Here is a 22198-nt window from a genome sequence, read left to right as displayed (position 1 = left end):
ATGACACTTAAACTAACACACACAGGAATTGGTTTGTTCAACAAACAATGTTAATCTCATATAAATGAATAGATCGCCTTCTTGTATCTTATTCATATTTATTGTAAATTAAATAAAGTATAAAGATGTGTTGTTGATGCACACATTTATTATAAACCTTCAGTAAAAAGGTAATTTTAAAATTCTGGTGATTTAAATAATTTAAATCAAGGTTTTCTATCAAAAATTTTAGGAAAAAATGAAATAATTCTAGATCGCTAGAAGGAATGTGCAGCGTCAGTGATCAAAGCGATCATAAACCTCCCGCACGTCAAAACACATTTTATATGAAGGTCATTGTTGTAGTTTGTAAATAAGGTTGGTTTAGTTAGTATCACATCTATTATACTTAACACATTATTGTTGATCTAATGAGACTCCACACACACATCAACAACAACACTGATACACAGTGGAAACAAAACACTCATCGTCCCAATAATGTCTAAAGAAGTTCTTTCTTGTATCTTTAAATCGTTAATAAAGTTGTGTTTTGTAATTGTGTTAATCCTTTACTAACTATTTCCTTTGCAAAGACCTTTACATATGACAATAATGAACTTAACCTTGTTACATTATCAACCTAGTAGAAGTAATTGAGTACTAGTATTCTGAGCTGTTGGAAATGTAATAACCAACTTCTAAACTAAAATGACCGTTATAAAAGTTCTAAAGTTTCTCAGTTAGTAGCTGTTAGCTCAGTAGCATTTAGCATGATAGCTAACACACAAGCTTTGTGACCCTGGTCTTGAAAAGCGCTATATAAATACAAATTACTTACTTACTTACTTACTTACAAGTCCACAAAGAGGAAGTGAACAAAGGAAGAAATTCAAATTATTGACAGCAGAGATATCTCAACATGTTTTCTTGACTCTGATGGTTTTTGGATGTAAGCGCAGTAAACAACAAAACAACCACAAACAAACATCCAACCTGTTGTGTTGCGTATGCAACTTTAATAGTGAGTCGTGAATGTTGAACTAACTTCTGGACAAAAGAGAGACAAACCAAAATTAGGGAGATTAATGGATCGAAAACAAAAATGTTTTTCACAAAAAATGTTTTAACTAAGAAGTGGAATACAAACACCCAATAGTGTTCTTTTTTTTTAGTCTTCTCTAAACTAACAACATTTGTTGATTTATACTTAAAACCCTTTATTTGTATGCAGGATGAAAAGTAAATTATGTTATTGTTACTTTCTGTAAGAATTTATGGATTGTTACTCACATATTCAGATGAAAAATGTCTTAAACAAATACAGTGAATGAATCATCTTCTCACATGAAGCTGTAAATAACGTTAAGGTCTGTTTCTATGGTGTATATGAATAGACGTGAAAAAGTAGATAAATGCATGAGAAAAGTCAAACAGGTTATATGACCTGTCCTTGTGCACCTATGTAAAGTTTTGGGGTGGAGTTTGACGATGGGTTGGGTGTGTTAGAAAAAGACTGTTAGCTTGTCATCCTCCTCAAATATCCTTAAGCCAGACACACGGTGACAGAAGCTCATCGAAGTGAAGTCATCGTGGCGGACATGAGGAAATACGGCTGGAGCAGTTTCAAGGATTCAATATTTGCTAATCCTGCCGTCGTTGACAAGGTGAGAGGTTTATTCATTTGCATTGGACTGAATCTATAAGATATAGGAAAAGATTTTTCAATTTGCTAAATGAAGATAATTCCTATTTTATACCTGTTTAACTGACAGTTGATACGTTATTTGACACGGCAGGATCCACACGCAGACGAAGGAGATGAGAACCAGGAACGTGGAAACTGGTCTAATAAGACTGAGTATCTCCTCTCCACCATCGGCTATGCAGTCGGACTCGGGAACATCTGGAGATTTCCGTATTTGGCCTATAAAAATGGAGGAGGTAAGAATTGTCGATATTCTAAGCAAGCCTTTTTTTCTTCTATTTTGACCATTGGATTCCCAACAGGTGCGTTTCTCATCCCGTACTTTGTGATGTTGGTTGTTGCCGGAATACCTGTTTTTTTCCTCGAAAGTGCTATGGGTCAGTTCTGTAGCCAAGGACCGATCAATGTATGGAGATCGGCGCGAATATTGCAAGGTAAGCAAAACTTTATATTAATCTGAGTCCACCATTTAAGTAAAGAAACATCCAAAGGCAACCCTGAAACCATGTTGAGTTACCAACACATATATTCTGGTTTTAATAGTCACATTTCTTCCCAAGTTTGCCAGTGAAAAATCCTTCAAATGATTTCTGGATTCTGATGGATAATCCCAAACAGAACAATATCTCTCATCAACTAAGGTATTTTGCTAACAAAATCTATGAAAGGATCCAGAAAAGTGAACGAACAAGTGAACAAGTTTGGTAAACAGTTTAGTCACTGATTTGCATGATGACTGGGTTATTTGGTTATTTTTGACTACCTTCAGCAAACTTTAGACGTTAAAGACAAATATATATTTTTTAGACAAATATATATATATATATATATACAGTATATACTGTATATATATATAACCCCCTATATACCTTTAAAGCATGGCGCTGAAAGTTGAGCTGAAGTTTGGTTTGATTAAAAATAATAATTTAAATGATATCTAACATTTAATTAAACCACTCCTTTTTTATTTTTCAAGTGTACAGAGATCCAAACTTCAGAAAAAAAAATCAGTTTAAATCAATCACAAACGTTTAATTAAAAACAAAGCAACAAAAATCCAGTCCTTGTGTAGTAAGTTTACTTCAGGACTCTTTTTGAGAGTTAGCTATCCAGTATGACCTTTGCTCCTTCCTCCACTGAGAGAAGCCAGATAAGGTGGGACAGGCTTTCTTGTCTGAATGTTTCCTGGACACTTCCCTAGTGAGGTCTTCGAATGGGAGGAGGTCCTGGGTCAGAGCTTTTACAATGCTGATTAAATAGTTATTGTTAATAAAGCTTGACAGTTTGCTTGTGAATAACTCTGTTAGCTACCTCAAGTTTATGAGAAGAAGTTGAGATGAGAAACAGCACGACAAGGCTAATTTTATTTGAATTTATCATGGTGTTGACAGAAGGAAGACCTCCACAGCTGCTTGGAGGCGGAATATATATCACGTTCGGAGCAGACGGTTCACTGCTAGTTCACCAGAGTCTCAGGAGAATATTCCTGTTTATTTTGCAAAAGTTAACCTTCAAAGCCCAACACACGCATTTGGGTTTCCTGGAGACGATGTTTGACTTGTCTGTCTGTCTCTGTGTGTCAGCTGATGATGGAGCTGTTGAACGACACCACCAGAATTCTCTGTTAACAGTGGCTGCATGAGTCAATATTGACCTCACAACTGACAGCATTACATCGACAGTATATTACCTCTCATTAAATATTGCAGAAATAACCAAAAAATGGGTGAAAAATTAACTTTTTTAGAATTATGGGACATGTATGATTTTGTGGATTATTATCGAGTATTTCTGTGTAGAGAAAGCAACCTTTCGTCTTATCTTATCTTATCTATCTATCTATAAATATAAATATAAATATAAATATAAATATAAATATAAATATAAATATAAATATAAATATAAATATAAATATAAATATAAATATAAATATAAATATAAATATACATTTAAATATAAATATACATTTAAATATAAATATAAATTACTTACTTACTTACCTACTTATCTTGGTCAGGGATTTCAAACTGAATGACACAAGGGGCCGAAATATTGTAGCTCCATGGTGGGAGGGGCCGAACAAATTTGATATTTACCAAACTATCATTAACAGGGAGTTTTAAATTCCCATTTAATTCTAATTGTTGTTGTTATTGTAATGAGTTCGACACATGGGTTGTACAGAAGAGCTTTATAACACGACTGTACGTGTGTACTTATGCTATAAGTAATTGTAAGTAAGTCATTTTTATTTGTATAGCGCTTTTCCAAACGATACTTCAAATGCTAACAGCGTCAAATTATATCGATAAATAAATATATGGCAAGAAAATTGTATACAAAGTTTGCGATATACAGTGGGTATCCCAAAGGATTTTAGCGAATGGTTTAAATAAAACAATGAGTAAAAAATCGAAAGGGGTCTGATTACTTTCCGTACCCACTGTACAGTGGTATGAAAAATGCCTAATTTTGTTTAAATAATTCTTCCAAACTTACTGTAAATCATATAAACTTTATTTCACTTCTCAAATATCACTGTGTTTGTCTCCTATAATATATATTCAACTGGAATTATTTTTATCTAAACAACCAATGATTTATAAAGGAAAATAATGAAAATGTACAGGGGTGCCCAAACGTTTTCATACCACTGTATATGTTGTTTGGTAAAGTTATTCTCCAGTGAGTACTACTATTAAATAAGATTATAAATATGTATTTCCGTGTTGTATTAACTATGTTTGACCTACGCCGGCAGGTGTTGGTTTGGCGTCGGTGATGGTGACTCTCATCGTGAGCATCTACTACAACGTCATCATCGCCTACAGCCTCTTCTACATGTTCGCCTCCTTCCAGTCTCCGCTTCCCTGGTCCAGCTGCAGCGCCTGGCCTGACCGCAACTGCAGCGTGACCCCGGCCGGTGAGTCACGCCCCCCCCTGCTGACCGTTCATCGGGTCATTTTGTCGTCTCTCTTTCAGTTTACTGTAACGTCAGTGGAGTTTTGGTGTCAAACCTGACTCAAGAGAACTTCACATCCTGCCCTCAGGTCGTGACCAGTACCAGTCCGAGTCCCAGCGAGGAGTACTGGGAGTAAGTCAGCGTCAGCTGTTCAAAAAGAAGTTATAAGTTACAGTTAATGTCTCTCTTCTGCAGTGTTGTGGCCCTGCAGAGGTCCAGCGGTTTGTCTGAAACCGGGCCTGTTGTCTGGCACCTTGCTCTGTGTTTGCTCTTGAGCACTGTGATCTGTGCCGCTGCACTCATCAAGGGCATCAAGTCTTCAGGGAAAGTGAGTTTTATTTTTGTCATTTATGTTTCACTGACTTACGTTAGCAGAATATAAACTATGACACAATACTATGGAAGTATTTCTGTGCCATCCTAATATTGAATGTTTTTCTTTTAAGTTTTTACATATTTGAACTCACTTATTTGTACATTTAATCTTTTTTTTTATAATTAAAAAAGCATTTCCAGAATAATCTTTTTTCCCTTTACACATACATCTCGATATTTTGACTATTTTGATTTTTCTATTTTCAAAGTTCAATATTTTTAAATGTATAGCATTTTGAATTCAATATGAAAATGTTGGTATAAAGAGCCACCAAACAATGCCAAAGGATTACATGCTTCTTCTGCATTGTCACATAATTGGCTGAAAATTAAATCATGTAGCTCTTTATTGGGGAAATATCAAACTGAAAATATTATATATTGATATTTAATTATTGAGAAAACAAAAAAACATCCTTTCAAATATAGAAATCATTGGATTTATGTTATTTTACAAAATAGAAAATAGAAGAAAAAAACATTTCAAGCTACTCTCACAAAAAAAGGGGTCAATAGAAATTACAATACTAATTCAAAAAGTCTATATTTGTCTTGCTCTAAATTAACATTGGCGCCGAATGCACAGTTGAGTCGTTCAAAACTCCAAAATTCTTTCTGGTTTGTGTCCCGGCTGGTCATTGCAAGGAATATTAAGGGCCCTTAAGGAAGTTGAGAACCACAAGTCAAGACAACTTAAGTGGTGATGCAAGTGTCCAGATGTGAAATCAACATTTTTTTTTAGGTTACAAATAAGCAGTTAATATTGTTTAAACTTTCTGGCTAGTTAACATTTGCATGATAATTTAAGATATACCAATACATCGAGAAAGATATCAGTCTTTACCTTAATACAGTATTGATGAGTTCAACAGTGAGCAGTTGTTTTTCTGCTCTAATGTTGATGCACGCATAGCTAAGATTTTTGTACCGTGTTTCCTGTCCTGAGGTGATGACACTGCAATAAATTAAACCTAAGCAAAAAAACAAAATCGTATTCTGTAATTGAAAAATAAACTCAGAATATTTTAGGAAAATGATTAAATCGTTTTAAGCTTTTCCAGCTCAAGGACAAAGTCAACATTAATCTATTTTTTTTTTTCAAGTGAAATCCATAATAGTACAGTTCTTATAACATTTTAGGAATCATGAATAAGTGAATTACGATTTACAAATGTGTTTCCTTTTCTCTCTCACCAGGTTGTTTATTTCACTGCGACGTTCCCTTACGTGGTGATTCTGATCCTGCTGATCCGCGGTGTGACGCTAGAGGGCGCTGCAGACGGAATAGAGTTCTACATCGGCTCAAAGTCAAACTTGACTAAACTTGGTGAAGCCGAGGTAAAACTTGAATTGTTTGGGAGTCAAAAGTTAGATATTGCAGAAGAAAAAGCAATAACACTAATAAAAAAACGCTAATTAAAAAAAAAAAAAGAAACAATTTCCCGAAGGAGACCTCCTGAGGGATCAATAAAGTTTTACCTTACCTTACCTTACCTTATAGATGTTTTTATTAAATCATAACCAAAATCAAATATTATGCTTTCATTTTGTGTTTGTATCTTGTTTTAGATTTTAAATGCAAGCAGGCAAACAAAAACAAAATAAAAACTACAGCTTATTAACTTGATTTTCTGTGCTGTTCTGTAGGTTTGGCAAGATGCTGCCACTCAAACCTTCTACTCTCTGTCTATTGGCTGGGGAGGAGTCATGACACTCTCTTCCTACAACAACTTCCACAACAACTTCTTTAAAGATGCCTTGGTGGTCACGCTGACCAACGCCGGTAGGTGACAGAGTCTCGTCAACAGTTTGTTGAATCCATTTTGACCTCACAACCGACATGATGAAGAATAAAGCTTCTCCCACAACAGAGTTTGTTGACGCAGACATTACAATATATATGAATGGTAATGAGATCCTCATGACTCATGCACACATAACCTGGTGTCAGTCAGGAGCATAGATGTCACTCAGAGGTGAGAGTCAACATCTCATGAGGATATGCGCAGGTATAAATCTTAATAATATTTAACACAAATATACACACACCGCCAAAAGCAAACCCAGTCATAAATAATCCAAAATACAAACACATGTAATTCATAATCTCAAGACCTTTAAAAAGTTTTGTGCAGTCTGAATTAAAGTGGGAAAAAAAACTATCCTGTTGCTGCATTTCAATGAAATTATGTTCAATAATAGCTGACACATGTTGTAAAAGAACATGTTTCAAAACTCTTTATATACAAGATTATTTTCCAAATCAAAATGATTATGTTTTGTGTTGTCTCCAGGCACTAGCGTGATGGCTGGGTTTGCTATATTTTCCATTCTGGGTCACATGGCGTTCGTATACCAAATGCCGATCGGAAGTGTGGTGAAGGACGGGTTCGGTTTGGCCTTCATCGCTTATCCCGATGCTCTTTCCAAGTTGCCCATCTCGCCTCTGTGGTCCGTCCTCTTCTTCTTCATGCTGCTGACCGTTGGCCTGGACTCTCAGTTCGCAGGGATAGGTGAGTGGGTTTGTCACCGTGTAAAAATAACTATTTTTAATTACCATTTTGTCTTCTCTACCTCCAGAGGTGATGACCACTTGCCTGATTGATTTTTGCCCCAAAATCTTTAAATCCAAGCGCGCCATGTTGAGTATCACGACCAGCGGATTCCTGTTTTTGCTGGGTTTACCCTGCGTCACACAGGTGAGTAACTTGTGTTGCTTCATTCTGACAGTAGCTTGAGTAACAACTTGTCTCATAGGCTGGGATCTACTGGGTGACTCTCATTGACCAGTTTGTGGCCGCATGGGTGCTGCTTATTATCGTTCTCCTGGAGCTCATCGGTGTCATTTACATCTACGGTAATGTCTATTCTTGATTGTGTTTTAACCCTTTATGACAGTATTATATTTTTTTATTTTATTGAAATGTATTGCTCTTTTTTTAAATTATTTTTGAGGAGATACAGAGTAGATCCCAGTCCTACTAGAAGGTCGACATAACCCTTGTTGGGTTAGGTTATGTTAGGTAGAACTTTATTGAAATAGTTTTTCCAATTAGACACAGCAGTACAGACGATTATTCATAAATGTTTTGTGTTATTTATCTGGGCAAGCTGACCCAGAAGCCTGAAAGCAAATGTGTTTGTGGTATCCCTTGTTTTGTCTTTGGGTCAAGGCGTACAACCCCTACCACTGCATATGTATTTCTGAAAGCCAGGGAGGTCACCTTGACAAAGGGATAAAATTTAATTTTAAAATTAAAAAATGCATTTTTTTGTTTACAAGAGCAAACAGTGGCATTCAAATAGAAGAAGGGGTTAATCCATTAAAACATCTCAGTCTATTGCATTTGTGGATGGTCTTAGGTCATTAGAAATGGGGTTCCACAAGGCTCTATTAAAGGACCATGGATGTTTTTACAGTTTTCTTTTTCTTTTTGTGATTTACAAGGCATAATATCCAGATTCAGAAATTAATTCCTTCTTAATCTCTTTGCTGTATGGCTACCTTTACTTAAAAATGTGCCTGGTATAAACTTGGCACAAAAAATAGTAATACTACTACAATTACAAATAACAGTAGTTTATTATAATCAATTTTGCTCAAAATAATCCCAACCCTTAGTCGACATGAGGGTGAGTAGAAAATGAGTGAAGTTTGAGTTCTGGGTGAAGTATCACTTTAAGTAGTTAAACAAGGCATTAAAGATGAATAAACCTATTCAACCACTTGCTCCTCCTCTGGATAAAAGAGACGTCTGGTTGCAGGAGGAAACCGCTTCATTAGAGACATGGAGATGATGCTGGGTCACAAGAGTTTCCTCTTCTGGTTGTGGTGGAGAATGTGTTGGTTCGTCTTCAGTCCTTGCATCATAGTGGTACGTTGACCTCCTACTGCCTACTAGTTCCTGTCAAGAAAGTAAGACTTTAACTGACGATGTGTGACCTGGACTGCAGGTGATCCTGGTCTGGTCCATCCTGACCTTCACGCCCCCTTCCTACGGCTCAGTCCAGTTCCCAGCATGGGGTCTGGCTTTGGGCTGGTGCATGATCGCTTTCATCCTCCTCTGGATTCCTCTGGTCTTGGTTTACAACATGTTTAAAGTCAAAGGAAATCTATGGACTGTAAGTTTCTATATCAAACAATCGTCCATTTGTTGAGACGAGCGATCCCCAATATTCATGTCCTTGTGCTACTGTTTCTATTTGCAGCGCCTGAAGTTGCTGTGCTCTCCCTCTGAGGACTGGCATCCTTATCTAGACATCCATCGTGGTGAAGAGTACTCAAAGGAAGTGTGTCGGAGAAGAAACAACGAGAACAGTGACACCTCTCAGACTGATCTGTCTGTAATATCTTCCAGGTTTTGAACAGGGAGGCTGAAGCTGCTTCATTAAGAAAACACCTGTACTATACATTTACTAGTATTTTTAAGTCACTTTCTACTGCACAACTGATAAAGTGTTTTATTTAGTTAGGCTCTTTCTTACAGAGCCCACTGGGTAAATCAGCAGCTCTGAAAACATCTCAGCTTTTCCCTACTTCTCATATTTTTAAATAAATCCGGGGTTTGCACAGAAAATGGACTAAAAAGTAAAACACTGGGCCGGATGAACAAACTCCACTAACACAACCTTGTGATTATTTTTTTTACCTCATTATTGTGTTCAGAATGTTTGACAGATGTTTATTTTATGTTATGTGATCAAACGATGTACACTTTTAATCACAATTGTATGAAACTATTTTTATGAGTCAAAAAGTAGATAAGAGTTTGCAATAAAAGTATCAAAACTTTAATGCTGTTTCCATTTATATGGCAGCGTCATGAAGAAAAAGCAGACTTTTTTGTGGCTGAATTATTAAATTAATCATGGAATGATATGTAAGCTTTTGATAATTTGTTACATGACATATGATTGTCTCTTTTGTCACATAGAATTGGGAATACAGTTATGATATCGTAGATAATGTAGATATTAAAACAAACAAATAAAAATAAATAAATAAAAACAACCAAAAAACATATGGGGTCCTCCTGTACGGAATATCTTATTTATATAAACATTTATGTGTGTATTTATTTCCCCATAGCCATTTATTGGAGTGTATTTATAGACCTTTAAACATATTTCAATATACATTGTTGCTTCTTTTACCCTATCTCTTTTTCCAAACACTTTATTTTTACATAATTGTGGCACTCCTATAAATGAGGAAAATCTCTAAACGTAAACCTGGGAAAATGATGTCACGACACCATTTGGAGCTTGTTATCTATGTGTTTGGGTTTTTTCTTTGGACTTTTGTAACAGTTTGTTTTGGTGTCTAAACAAGAAGGAGCTGTGTCGCCTAATACAAAACTCTGCAGCGAGAATTCTGAAGCTGCTCTAGTAGAAGAACTCACATTTCCCTGATCCTTAAAACTCTTCACTGGCTGCCAGTTTAATTGAGGATCAATTTTAAAATTCAGATCTATTCATGGTCAGGCTCCTCCTTACATCAGTGATCTGATCCAGACTTACACATCAGCTCAGGCTCTGTATTATTGTACTTTAACATAATTTCCAATTATATTATTTTATTTATAAAATGTATTTAGTTAAGTTTTTCAGTATTATCAGGAGTTTTTTTCCCTGTCCCTACAGCATTGGTGATTATATTAAAATGTCAATGCATGAAATAAAATAAAGTAATATGATGAAGCCAAAAAAAAGGTTCAGTCGAACAATTAATGATCCAAAGAGGAAGTGTTTTGAAGAGTCTTACTATGACGACCCATTTCAGCCTGAGTTCATTTCAAAGTTTTCTCGGATTGTACTTGAGATTGCAGGTTTCATTGATTCAACTGGACCATGACGTCTCCCAACCATGGTGAAGCAAACCTGTCGGACCAGAACGATCACACGAGAGAGGGTCTGGTACCAGGGGTTTCTTGTTTGCAAATGTAACTGTTCAAATTTGCCGAAGATCCTGTGATCCTAGAGGTTTTCTGTCACAGGGCTGCGTGTGCTGTCTGGTTTGTGTATGCATGTGTATGTGTGTGTGTGTGTGTGTGTGTAGGTGGCTGCGTGCACTTCTTTTCATTTTTAAACTTTTCACCACAAATCAACTTAACACTTTAATATGCAGCACAATTGATATGTCAAGTGTGACTATATTTTGAGTCCATTTGGTGCGATCTAGTTACCATGGAAATCAGAACATGGAGCTGGGAATTACGTCATAGCCGAGTTCAGCTCATTCTAGATTCTAGAAACTATAATCTGAAGATTAACAGAAGCATTACTTGCACTTGCTAAATTTGAATTCATACAACTTCATAAAAAATGACAACACTACCCTTTATTGTTCTTAAATCATGTTTATTCAACCAAAAAACGGGTGAAAATATGATAAATATGATTAATTAATAACTCAAAAATCTGGTAAAAACCTTTTTCAATTGTAAAAGTAGAAAAAAAGCTCCAAAATGAATTTAAGCTTAACTTTAAATATATTTAAAAAATGACGCAGAAACAAATTTGAAGTCCAGGTTGACCGTGTGAACACAAAACAATGTTACCCTTTTGGAGTATCAATAAAGGGAAAAATGTAAAAAAAAAATCAAAGTCTCTAAAAATGGTGTAAGATGTCAAAGTTCAGATATAATGTGGTGTGACAAAAATCTAGAAAAAGCTAAAACGTTTACATCACAAAAAGTTGATATTAAATAGAATCACTTCATATTTCAGTTCATATTTGACCTAAATGTAAAATACATGTGTGTTTTGGGACCTAATGCGTTATCTGACCAAGTAACAGTCGTCGAATGACTGTTACTTGGTCAGATAACGCATTAGGTCTCAAGTTTAATAAGAAGCAAAAACATCCACCTTGTACTTTTGTATTATGCTTGAGTTTCCTTTCTTTTTCATTTTCTCCATGTTCCCCCAATTTTAATCTTGATCCTCCCTAGTCTCCTCTATCCTCTTCAAATCCTCAACTCCACAAACCATCTACAACCTCCGAGTGTTTTTGACTTGTTACAATATTTTTGGTCTTATTACAATAACACACTTCTGAAACTGTTGCTTGAGTTTAAAGGTAAGGTTCAGGGTGATTTCCGAGAATGTATTCCATGATGATTTAAGAAGTCCAAAAAAAAAACACACAGAGGCAAATTCAGTGTTTTAACCCTTTTCAAAACCTTTGCTATTATTACTGTAAAATTCAATACTGTGCACATATTGAACCATACCATATGTGAGTTGAAACCTTGACTAGAGGCTTCAACTAAACTGATCAATGGCATCAAAATTAAAGAACATAAACTGTATGAAAACTAAACTACCACATAGTAAAAGAAAACAAAAATAGAGCTTACTTCATTGTGTTTCCACTCACTATAGGATAATCGAACAATTCAAGCAGTAATGCTAGTGATGCTAAGCTAACAAAATGTCGCTGCTTTGGTTAATTTTTTTTCACCAAACTATTTATCATTATTTTGTTAGTTATGAGAGAAAAAACTTGCTTTGAAGTTCTACACGATCAAATGTTCATTAACAGATGATCAGAATTCAAATGGTTGGATCTGAAATGCAGTAAATTCCCTGTAACTATCATCAACACAACGACCATGACTACTACAACCTCAGATTTTGAGGAGAAATTAATTTGATTTAGTTCCAAATAGTTTCATTAGTGACATGTTTATTGACATTATGGAAGATAAGTTAAACATTTCCTTTAGTAAATTAAGCATCCATCGTCATTTTTTTTTGAGAAAACAATTCTTCAATAATATGGCTAATAAGTCTTAAAAACATTCTTTAAACCGCCTGTTGTTGCCAATTTTCCTTCAAAACAAACATTAGACCTGAGCTCCAACACTTCATGTTTGCTGAAAAACTTCTCCCTCTGGCTAGAGAAGAAATATATGTTTTTTCAAGTGAGACTCCTTTTATTTATTAGCTTTTAGGACAAAAATGATTTCTATTTAGCTGTTAAAACACATCTCTCCCTCATGCTTAACATGCACTTTCTACTTTTGTTGACAACTTCTGAACTATTTATGTCTTTTTATATGTTTTTTATGTATTTATTTGATAGTTTTTACATGTTTTTTTTATGGATGGATGTGTTATTGCTGCTGGTCAAAATAATTTCTCCTCTGGGGGTTTTATAAAGTATTGATCTATCTATATTGAAATAGTTCTGGCTTATTCTAATAAAAAGCTATGTAATCTTTTTTTGGTTTTGTTTCTTTGTTTCATAATTTAATAATTGTATTGTCTACCTGGATTCATGTTCATTATTTGAACAATGTACTGGTAACTGGCATATACAGTATTGTATAATAGAGAAATATATGTGTAAATCTAGATCCCAAAATGATGTCTCAGTGAAGGTTTTTTTTTGGGGGGGGGGGGCAACTGGATCAGGTCAAGGACAATGAGTCCATGGGTTGAAAGAAGACCCCAATTGAAATTCAAATTTGTCCAATTTAGATTACATGTATCACATTATAAATATGATTTTAGCCCGTTTTGTTAATTGTAAGGGGTTCGAAAATGACTCGATAGCTCTCCCTACGAATATAAACCATATTTAACACGTATCAATAAAGGATCATTTCAATTATTTCAGCTCCCTGTGGCTATTACCATTACTCTGCCTGGACCTCCTCTCTTCTCTCTACCCCTTCCTCTATATATGGATGTATATATACTGTATCTATATATATATATATAAAAATGTATAAATGATCTCATGTTTTTCTCATTGAAAAAGAAAAGTGCACTAGAATAGTCAATGACTGAGCAACTGATGAATCACAGACACACCCTCGCTAAAGGCACACAGGAGCCCCGCCCCACAGAGGATGGTTTTTTTTCCTATATGTTGCGAAGCAGCTTCTTTCCAAAAATAATAATTGCTGCTTTAGAAGACATGAGCGATTACATTTCAACACACATGACCTACTAAAGTCACCTTGTCTTATTTACACCATTTACAATTTTCAACAGGTGAGTCACGGAGCTCCGTCACCTGCGGAAACAACATGTGGAAAAATAGCATCGGCAGCCTTTGCAAAACGCTTTACTCTAATGAATACAAGGTAAGACTGGAGATATCTTCACTTTATTATTTGCATATAATATTTATATACGTATTATTGTCCTTAATAACACTCTAATATTTATACACAGATATACTCTCAATGTCTGACTTTAGAACAACATACACCTGACCTTCAACCAAGCTCCTCCCCCTTTTTAAACAAGTAATATGGTTAAAATTACAAGCATTAACGTGATGGGAAAGTCTCTTTTGGCACAACTTATGTATTCTATTGACAATAAATGTTATTAACATGTGAATTGAATGTTAATACTTATACCAAAACATAATCAATGTAATCAAATGTAGATGGATTTTTTTATACGCTCAAGATATAACAGATTGAAACAACAATTAAAAAAAAGGTTTGTGGTGATTCATTTGTCTTTATCTAGATAATTAGATTTGTTAAATAGTACAATTATTATTGTGATATTGGATGACAATTAAAAGCTACTACATAGCTTTATTAAATATATTTGGACTGAAGTATTTGTATAGAATGTTGCAATGATAAATTAGTGTTTTGATATTTAATATATATTGTGCACATACATTGTAGGTTTGCAGGATACCACTTCATCCACTTTTTAAAATAAATATTTCACCTTTATAAAAAAAATAAAAAATAACACAAAATAAAATAAATGCTATGATTAACAAGAGATTTCCAGGCTTGTTGTTCTGTGTTCTCTTCATTCTTAGTGCAGTCATTAACATTTGTAAGAACCCACTTTATCCTTTATTTTTCTTGATCTTTACCATATCTTAATGTGTGATGCAATGTTCTCTGACTGCTGTTTGTGTGTGTTTGTCAAGAAGTAAACGTGTAACCTGTTTCCCAATTAAACAGCCTCAGGAGAAGAAACACGCAGGAGATGAGAATACCACACGTGGGAACTGGACAAACAAGACAGAATACCTCCTCTCTATCATCGGTTTTGCCATTGGCCTGGGAAATATCTGGAGATTTCCTTTTTTGGCTTACAAAAATGGCGGCGGTAAATGTTTTGCTTGGTTAGTTTTAATCCGAGATTTGATTGAGCAGCTCTCGTCTCCCATCAGGTGCTTTTCTCATACCGTACTTTTTGACGTTGGTCATCTGTGGACTACCCATGTATTTTCTGGAGAGCGCTCTCGGCCAGTTCTGCAGCCAAGGTCCGATCAACGTGTGGAGAGCGGTTCCTCTTTTGCAAGGTGAGTCTGATTTATCATCAGAATCATCATCATCATCATCAACCGGTGGTCTGTCCTCACCAGGCATCGGCATCGCCACCGTTGTGATAAACTGCATAATTGGAATCTACTACAACACCATCATCGCCTACAGTCTGTACTACATGTTCGCCTCCTTCCAGTTTCCTCTGCCGTGGTCGGCCTGCTACGTCTGGGCCGACAGTAACTGCACGGAACCGTCAGGTGAGTGGACTCGGGTGAATCATGTGCCTTCCGTGCACCTTCAGGTGAGTCACTGGGAGCATGAGAAACAAGAAAATATGCTTCACCACTAATTTAAGGCCCAATACAACTCCATACAGCAATGCTGAGCTATACTACAGCAAACTATGTTATGCTGTACTGTACTATACTATGTTATGCTATGGTACGCTACACCACGTTATGCTCTAATACACTATTTTAGTCTTTGCTATATTATTTTATGTAATGCTTTACTAGGTTTTTCTATACTATAGTTTGTCATACTATAATACATAATATTATTTAATGCTATACGTTGCCATACTTCACTATTCTATGCTATGCTAAAAGTCACTATACTATGTTATATTATACTTCCCAATGCCACACTATACATTACTTTGCAATGTTTTACTATACAGAACTGTAATATACAATTTTATTATATACTACACTATAATATAGGAAGATCTCCATAGGGATTTATAAAGTTTATCTTTATTTAAACATTACATTCTACTTACCTTCAAATGCTATGCAATACTTAACTTCACAATGTATGTTATGCTATCTTTCACTATACAATGTTATGCTATACTCCACTGTGCTATGTTATGATATACACAACTACAACTCTACTTTAATATATAATGCTATCATTATGTTATGCTATACTACAGTATGTTGTATTTTACTAAATGTCATACTGTGTGATGCAATCATTTGCAGTACTATACTTCCCTGTGCTATGCCATGTCATATTATACATATCATGTTTTTATATACTACACTATACTATGTTATGCTAGATTATGTTTTGCTATACTTCACCATGTACTTTGCTATTCACAACTATACCATTCTATGCTATTATTCCCTATACAATGCTATCCTACTATGCTATTATAATACTATACTACACAACTATACTATATACTTGGCAACATCTCTGCTTCATTTCTTAAAGCTCTCATATACACTTGAGTTTAGATAAGAACAGAAGCTCCTTTGTTCCTTTTTCATTTTCATTTGGTAATATTCTTCACATCACCCTCACCATCTCCTCGATGAAAGCGTCTCTCCTCTGCTGATTCTCTGAGCACCCTTGTTATCAAGCCCAGACAAACGTCTGCACATCTGACGCACTCGGTGCTTTTGATAGATTTGTTTGTGTCCTGCCTCTTAGGCTGTACGCTCTCTGACCTGAGACATATATTTTACTTTCATTTGAGGAGCGTCGACAAAACTTGACGTTGACTTCCTTCAGGGGCAGACACACAAATCAATTTAAAACGGAAGCCTAATTCAAAATGCCTGAGGTGACCGATGTCTTCTCTGAAAGTACAAGGTTGATAAAGTTCAGGATCAACCGTTTCACCGGAGGCAAAACAGCTTAAAATATGTCAGCATCACTGCTTTTCAGCGAATCGATATGAGATATAAAAGTGAATAACTAGCATTTAGAAAAGCATGCACTAGACAAACAAAACAAATAGGATGGACACACTATCATAGACCATCCCCTGACATAACATAATGTATAAAGTTAATTCAAAACAATGCATGTTTTCCTGTCACAAAAAAGAACCTAATAATTTGAAATAAGAAGTTAAAGGTCAACTAATGTGAAAACCCAACTCTCCTGACTCATGCATATGTTTCAAATGTTGAAGTATTTCTCAGTAAGTCCCTCAGCATGACCATGTTTTAAAGTTAATAAAGTTCTCTCCCATTTGAAATCTTGGCGAAGGAGAGGTTACGAGAGCCATTAAGACATAATAATGGCTTCACTCCTTCTCCAGGAAGCTCTAATAATGCCCGCTTTGTTTATACAACGTGACAGCGATATCCCCTGTAGAAATAGCCTCTTTGTATTAGCCAGAAGAAGTAAGCATTCTGGGATGGCATGTTTTTACTCATAATGACATTATCTTATTCGTATTAATTTAATTAAAAGATTATTTTACAGATATTGGACTCACTGTGAAATTCCCAAGAGCTCATCAAATGGACACAATAATCATGGAAACTTCATCTCTGACTCCATCATTTGATTCTCCACCTGCTTATCAGATTTGATAAGAAAATGCAGCACCACCTGACCTGTCGTCTTCTATTTTCAGAGACAAACCAGACTCAGACCTACAACTCCTCTCACGCCTCAGGCCCGGTCCAAACACTGACTGAGCAGTACTGGGAGTGAGACTCATTAAACCACGTGGCAGCAAACACACACTTGTTTCAGGTAAACGTAACCAACTCTCTTGTCTTCTCAGCAACGTGGTGCTGCAAAGGTCGGCCGGTCTTGGCGAACCCGGACCGGTGGTTTGGCACTTGGCTCTGTGTCTGCTGCTCGCCACTGTTATTGCAGCTGCTTCGCTCTTCAAAGGCATCAAGTCGTCAGGAAAAGTGAGTTTGCGGTAACTATCTAGACATGGCGGAGCAACTTATATTGACAATAATTCTGATGGACAGGGAAGGTTGAGCTGATAAACTTCTTTTAACTGAACTATGTTCCTCTTGTTTCTCAGGTCGTTTACGTCACAACGACTCTGCCGTACGTAGTGGTTCTGATCCTGTTGATCAGGGGAGTGACACTAGAGGGCGCTGGAAATGGAATAGACTATTACATGGGATCAAAATCCAACTTGACAAAACTTTCTGAAATACAGGTAATGATAATGTTCGCCTTCATGATAATGACTTGTTGTAAATGTTATGATAGGTCTCTACCCACGTCTGTTATGAACCACATTTTAACCAAACCAACATTGGATCTTTGAATCCAAGGATATTTTCTAGCATTCAGACTCAACAGGTGGACCTTATAACAAAGGAAGCGACCCATTGGTTCACTTACTGACTTGTCAGTGAACTGCTCCAAATAGCTGGACCCACACAAACATTGCTTCGGTGACCGAGTGTCAATAACTTTGTAAATGTACTTACACTAACTGAATAAAGTCTACACTAGTTGAGAGCTACTGTCTTAGAACATAATCGAATATAAGAATGAGAAACAGCTTTATTGACAATCAAGGAAAGTACAAAAAAATGTTTTGTATTTTTGTGGTTAAGTGGAAAAAGCAAGTCTGTTTCTATCAACGTAGAAATAAGTTTCCACTAAGGCAATTCTCTTTTTTACTTTGTGTGTAAGTCATGTTTCCGTAAGTTAGTTTTGGGGCAGAAATCTTGACTATATTTAGTCCAGGGGCCACATTTTCCAGTATTCTGGCTGACATCTTGAAGTTAGTGGAAATTCACAAAACTGCTCATCGAAAAAATAGTAATGCTAAAAGTTAGTCACTTAATAATTTAACACCTTAATTTAAATACATTATTATAAGTTATTAAAATGTCTATTTTAAAGATAACTTCCTGTTTCTGCATAACATTTATTTAAATATATCAAGAATATTACAAGAAATGCTTGTGAAATTAGATATATATACAATACAATATAGTGACATGGCTTGATCCTACTTTTTGATATCTGTATTTCAGAATTCTATCTTCTTTTGATTGCATTACATAACTTGCTATTTGTTTTTTGTTGCATAAATGTGTGTTTTCTCATTCTGTGTTCTGGTCTGATCCTGAGGGATCAATAAAGTTTTACCTTACCTTACCTTTATTGGCCCTTTAAAACAAAACATGATATGAAGTCCTCCTTTGTTTGGAGTAACTACCGAATTGACAATCTGTTTGTTGTCAACATGATCACTGGCTTAACATGATCTGAAGGTCTGATGTCTCTCAGGTGTGGCAGGATGCTGCGACTCAGACATTCTACTCGATCTCCGTTGGGATGGGAGGAGGGATGACTCTTGCCTCCTACAACAACTTCCATAACAACATCTTCATAGATGCTCTGCTTGTGTGCTTGGCTAACCATGGTAGGAAATCCATTTTTTTTAATTATATTTCCATAAACATCCTTGTTTCTCTGCCCCTGCAGGCACCAGTGTGTTCGCTGGCTTTGCTATATTCTCAGTCATGGGTCACATGGCTCACGTCTACGACCTGCCCATTGAAGCCGTCGTGACAGAAGGTTATGTGACTTATATAGAAGCAGATTTAAAAAAACAAACATTTTCTGATGTTTTCGCTCTTTCTCGAGCAGGTTTTGGACTGGCATTCATCGCCTACCCAGACACTCTTTCTAAACTCCCCGTTTCTCCTCTGTGGGCCGTTCTGTTCTTCTTCATGCTCTTCACTCTCGGAATTGACACCGTGTTCACGATTTTAGGTGAGTTCAGTGTCGTCTTCATGTGTGTTTTTAATGTCACGTGATCGTTCAAAAGAAACATGTTTTCTTCACAGAGACGGTCATAACGTCTCTGACCGACGCCTTCCCTGAAGTCCTCTCTCCTCGAAGGGGTTTGCTCTGCGTGGGAGTGTGTGTGATCATCTTCCTGCTGGGTCTGCCGTGTGTGACCCAAGTGAGTCGTCCTCCAAACTCTAGTCTTTGAATGAGTAAGAGTGAGTAAATGTCTGTGTCTACTAAAGGCAGGGATTTACTGGGTGACGCTACTGGACAACATTGTGGCGAGCTGGTCCATCTTGGTTCTGGTCCTTGTGGAGATCATTGGGTTGATCTACATTTATGGTAAAAGACAAGCCATTGTTTTTCATGTCGCCCCGATATGCACACGCAGGACATTCTTTAACAATTGAAACATGAAGAGCATCAAAGGTCTCGTCAAAGACTTCTTACTGTGATTTAAAAGTTTAAAAAAATTACATTTGATCCCTATGGGACACTGCATATTGCTTTTTTCTGAGCAAAACTCTATGTTTTGAAATGGTTTCAATAAAAAATGAACATAAACCCCCCCTTTTTAAACACACACTTACCATTCCCACTCTAAAGGCTTGTTAGGAGTCTTCCTACAGACCTCTATCCCATTAAAAATGTTAATATTCAAAGATGCAAAGAGCTGGTCCTATAAAAGGTCGTCCTTCACACATTGCTGACACAGATTGTCTAGTACCAAGGAAGTTGTACATGTACAAACTTACTAGAGTAAAAATCCTGAAATCAAAGTGCAACAGAGGTGAAACATGTTATATCTCATACATTTAGTAGAAATTATTAAATCCTCTTGTACATCATGTACTTGTTTTTTGAAATTGTATTAAAATGCCAAAACACAATAAGGACATCTGTTTCAACATAGATAAAGAAATATCACAATTGAAATGGGTTGAAAGTGTATGGTATAAAAAAAATATGAAATAAATACTTTTGCATCGTTATTTTGTCATATCCAGGAGTGAATCGCATCATCAAGGACATCGAGATGATGATCGGCAAGAGGAGCTTTTACTTTTGGCTCTTCTGGAAAACGTGTTGGTTCGTAATCACCCCCTGTGTGGTCTTGGTACGTCTCAACTCCTCGTATGGGAAGTGATATAAATATTGTGAATAGTCTGGTATTAGTACTGTAATATGAAAGGTACATTACACTAAAATACTGGAGATTATTATGAAGCTAAATCTGTAGGAAGTAATAGAGATAATAGAACTACTTTTTTTCTGAGCATAAATTCAGCAACAAATGAAATAAAACCTTTTTAAATCCAGATGTTATATAGAAAACCATTATCAATAAATGAGCCAATTTTCCAACACATCATGTTTTTTTTTATGGTAATTCGTTCTCACCCTTTTTTTTCAATAATTATGTTTACAAAGACCCAGCATTGTCTAAACTAAACCGTATTGGAGATCATGTGGTTCAGTAGAAAGTGAAATAAATGGAAGAAAAGAATGATGATGAGCTATGTTGCCATGGAGACAAAGATAGGGAGGCTAAACACGTGTAGAGACAGTGTGGATGATGAAGATAGGTGAAGGTGAACGACTTCCTGTGGGAAATAACCAACGAGAAAGCATTGACGATGACTTTTCCACGCAGGTCATCTTTGTCTGTTCCTTGGTCTCCTACCAGCCGCTGACCTACGGGACAGTGGAGTACCCGGAGTGGGGTTTAGCTCTGGGCTGGTGCATATTGGCCTTCGTTTTCATCTGGATCCCTCTTGTTGCCGTGTTCAGGCTGCTGAGAGCAGAAGGAAGCCTCTGGAAGGTTTGCATCATCGTTTAGAAAATCATTATTTCATCAATTACGCCACATTTTTATTTGCAGCGTCTCCAGTCGACTTGCACTCCCTCTGAAGACTGGCGCCCCTACCTGGAGATCCACAGAGGGGAGCGCTACTCTGCAGATGTCAGCCAGAGAACGGAGGAAATCACTTTACAGTGAACTCCTGGTGCTGTTCACTGTGATGAGACGCACAACTAAATGTACTGTAAGCTACAGGATAAAATAAACTTAACTTGAATAATTCTTAGTTGTAGTTTTTAACATTATTTGCCATTTTTGCCTGACCTTCAGGAACTTCGCCTGGATGTTTTTTTATGTGTCACTTTTGTAAATGGCTTGTGTTTGTGTATTAACAATATTTAACATGACCTTATTTATTACATCAATAAAACATGTTTCACCTCATTGTAGTTTTTGTTGATCTGAATGAAAGAGTAATAAAACAGATAAAAGAAAAGTTTCTATTTTACATTATAGTCTTATAGTCTTATAGTATGACTATAGAATCCCTTTTTTTTTTTTTTTAGAATCCCTTATTAGTCCCGCGA

The 22198-nt window shown here is 36.1% G+C and overlaps 2 protein-coding genes across 2 annotated transcripts; both read left to right on the top strand.

Annotated features, from left to right (window-relative positions):
- Positions 1-1576: 1576 nt before the first annotated feature.
- Positions 1577-9668, top strand: LOC148070906 (sodium- and chloride-dependent neutral and basic amino acid transporter B(0+)-like). The gene is made up of 14 exons (XM_087800058.1): positions 1577-1646; positions 1779-1923; positions 1990-2121; positions 4449-4610; positions 4670-4781; positions 4845-4977; positions 6222-6362; positions 6672-6807; positions 7319-7537; positions 7605-7723; positions 7782-7881; positions 8790-8899; positions 8979-9146; positions 9234-9668. Exons 1-14 carry the CDS (start codon positions 1581-1583, stop codon positions 9387-9389), a joined length of 1899 nt encoding a protein of 632 aa, XP_087656184.1. The 5' UTR covers positions 1577-1580; the 3' UTR covers positions 9390-9668.
- A 4372-nt stretch (positions 9669-14040) lies between these two features.
- On the top strand, positions 14041-21809 carry LOC148070905 (sodium- and chloride-dependent neutral and basic amino acid transporter B(0+)-like). Its single transcript, XM_087801121.1, has 15 exons — positions 14041-14122; positions 14978-15125; positions 15190-15321; positions 15385-15543; positions 17667-17742; positions 17820-17952; positions 18075-18215; positions 19304-19439; positions 19502-19594; positions 19667-19792; positions 19867-19985; positions 20053-20152; positions 20818-20927; positions 21465-21632; positions 21693-21809. Exons 1-15 carry the CDS (start codon positions 14066-14068, stop codon positions 21807-21809), a joined length of 1815 nt encoding a protein of 604 aa, XP_087657247.1. The 5' UTR covers positions 14041-14065.
- Positions 21810-22198: the final 389 nt, after the last annotated feature.

Source organism: Callionymus lyra, chromosome 10 (genome assembly GCF_982586985.1).
Source record: "Callionymus lyra chromosome 10, fCalLyr1.hap1.1, whole genome shotgun sequence".
Taxonomy (NCBI): domain Eukaryota; kingdom Metazoa; phylum Chordata; class Actinopteri; order Syngnathiformes; family Callionymidae; genus Callionymus; species Callionymus lyra.
The sequence above is the reverse complement of the archived record's forward strand: the minus strand, read 5'-3'. Positions and strand labels throughout refer to the sequence as shown.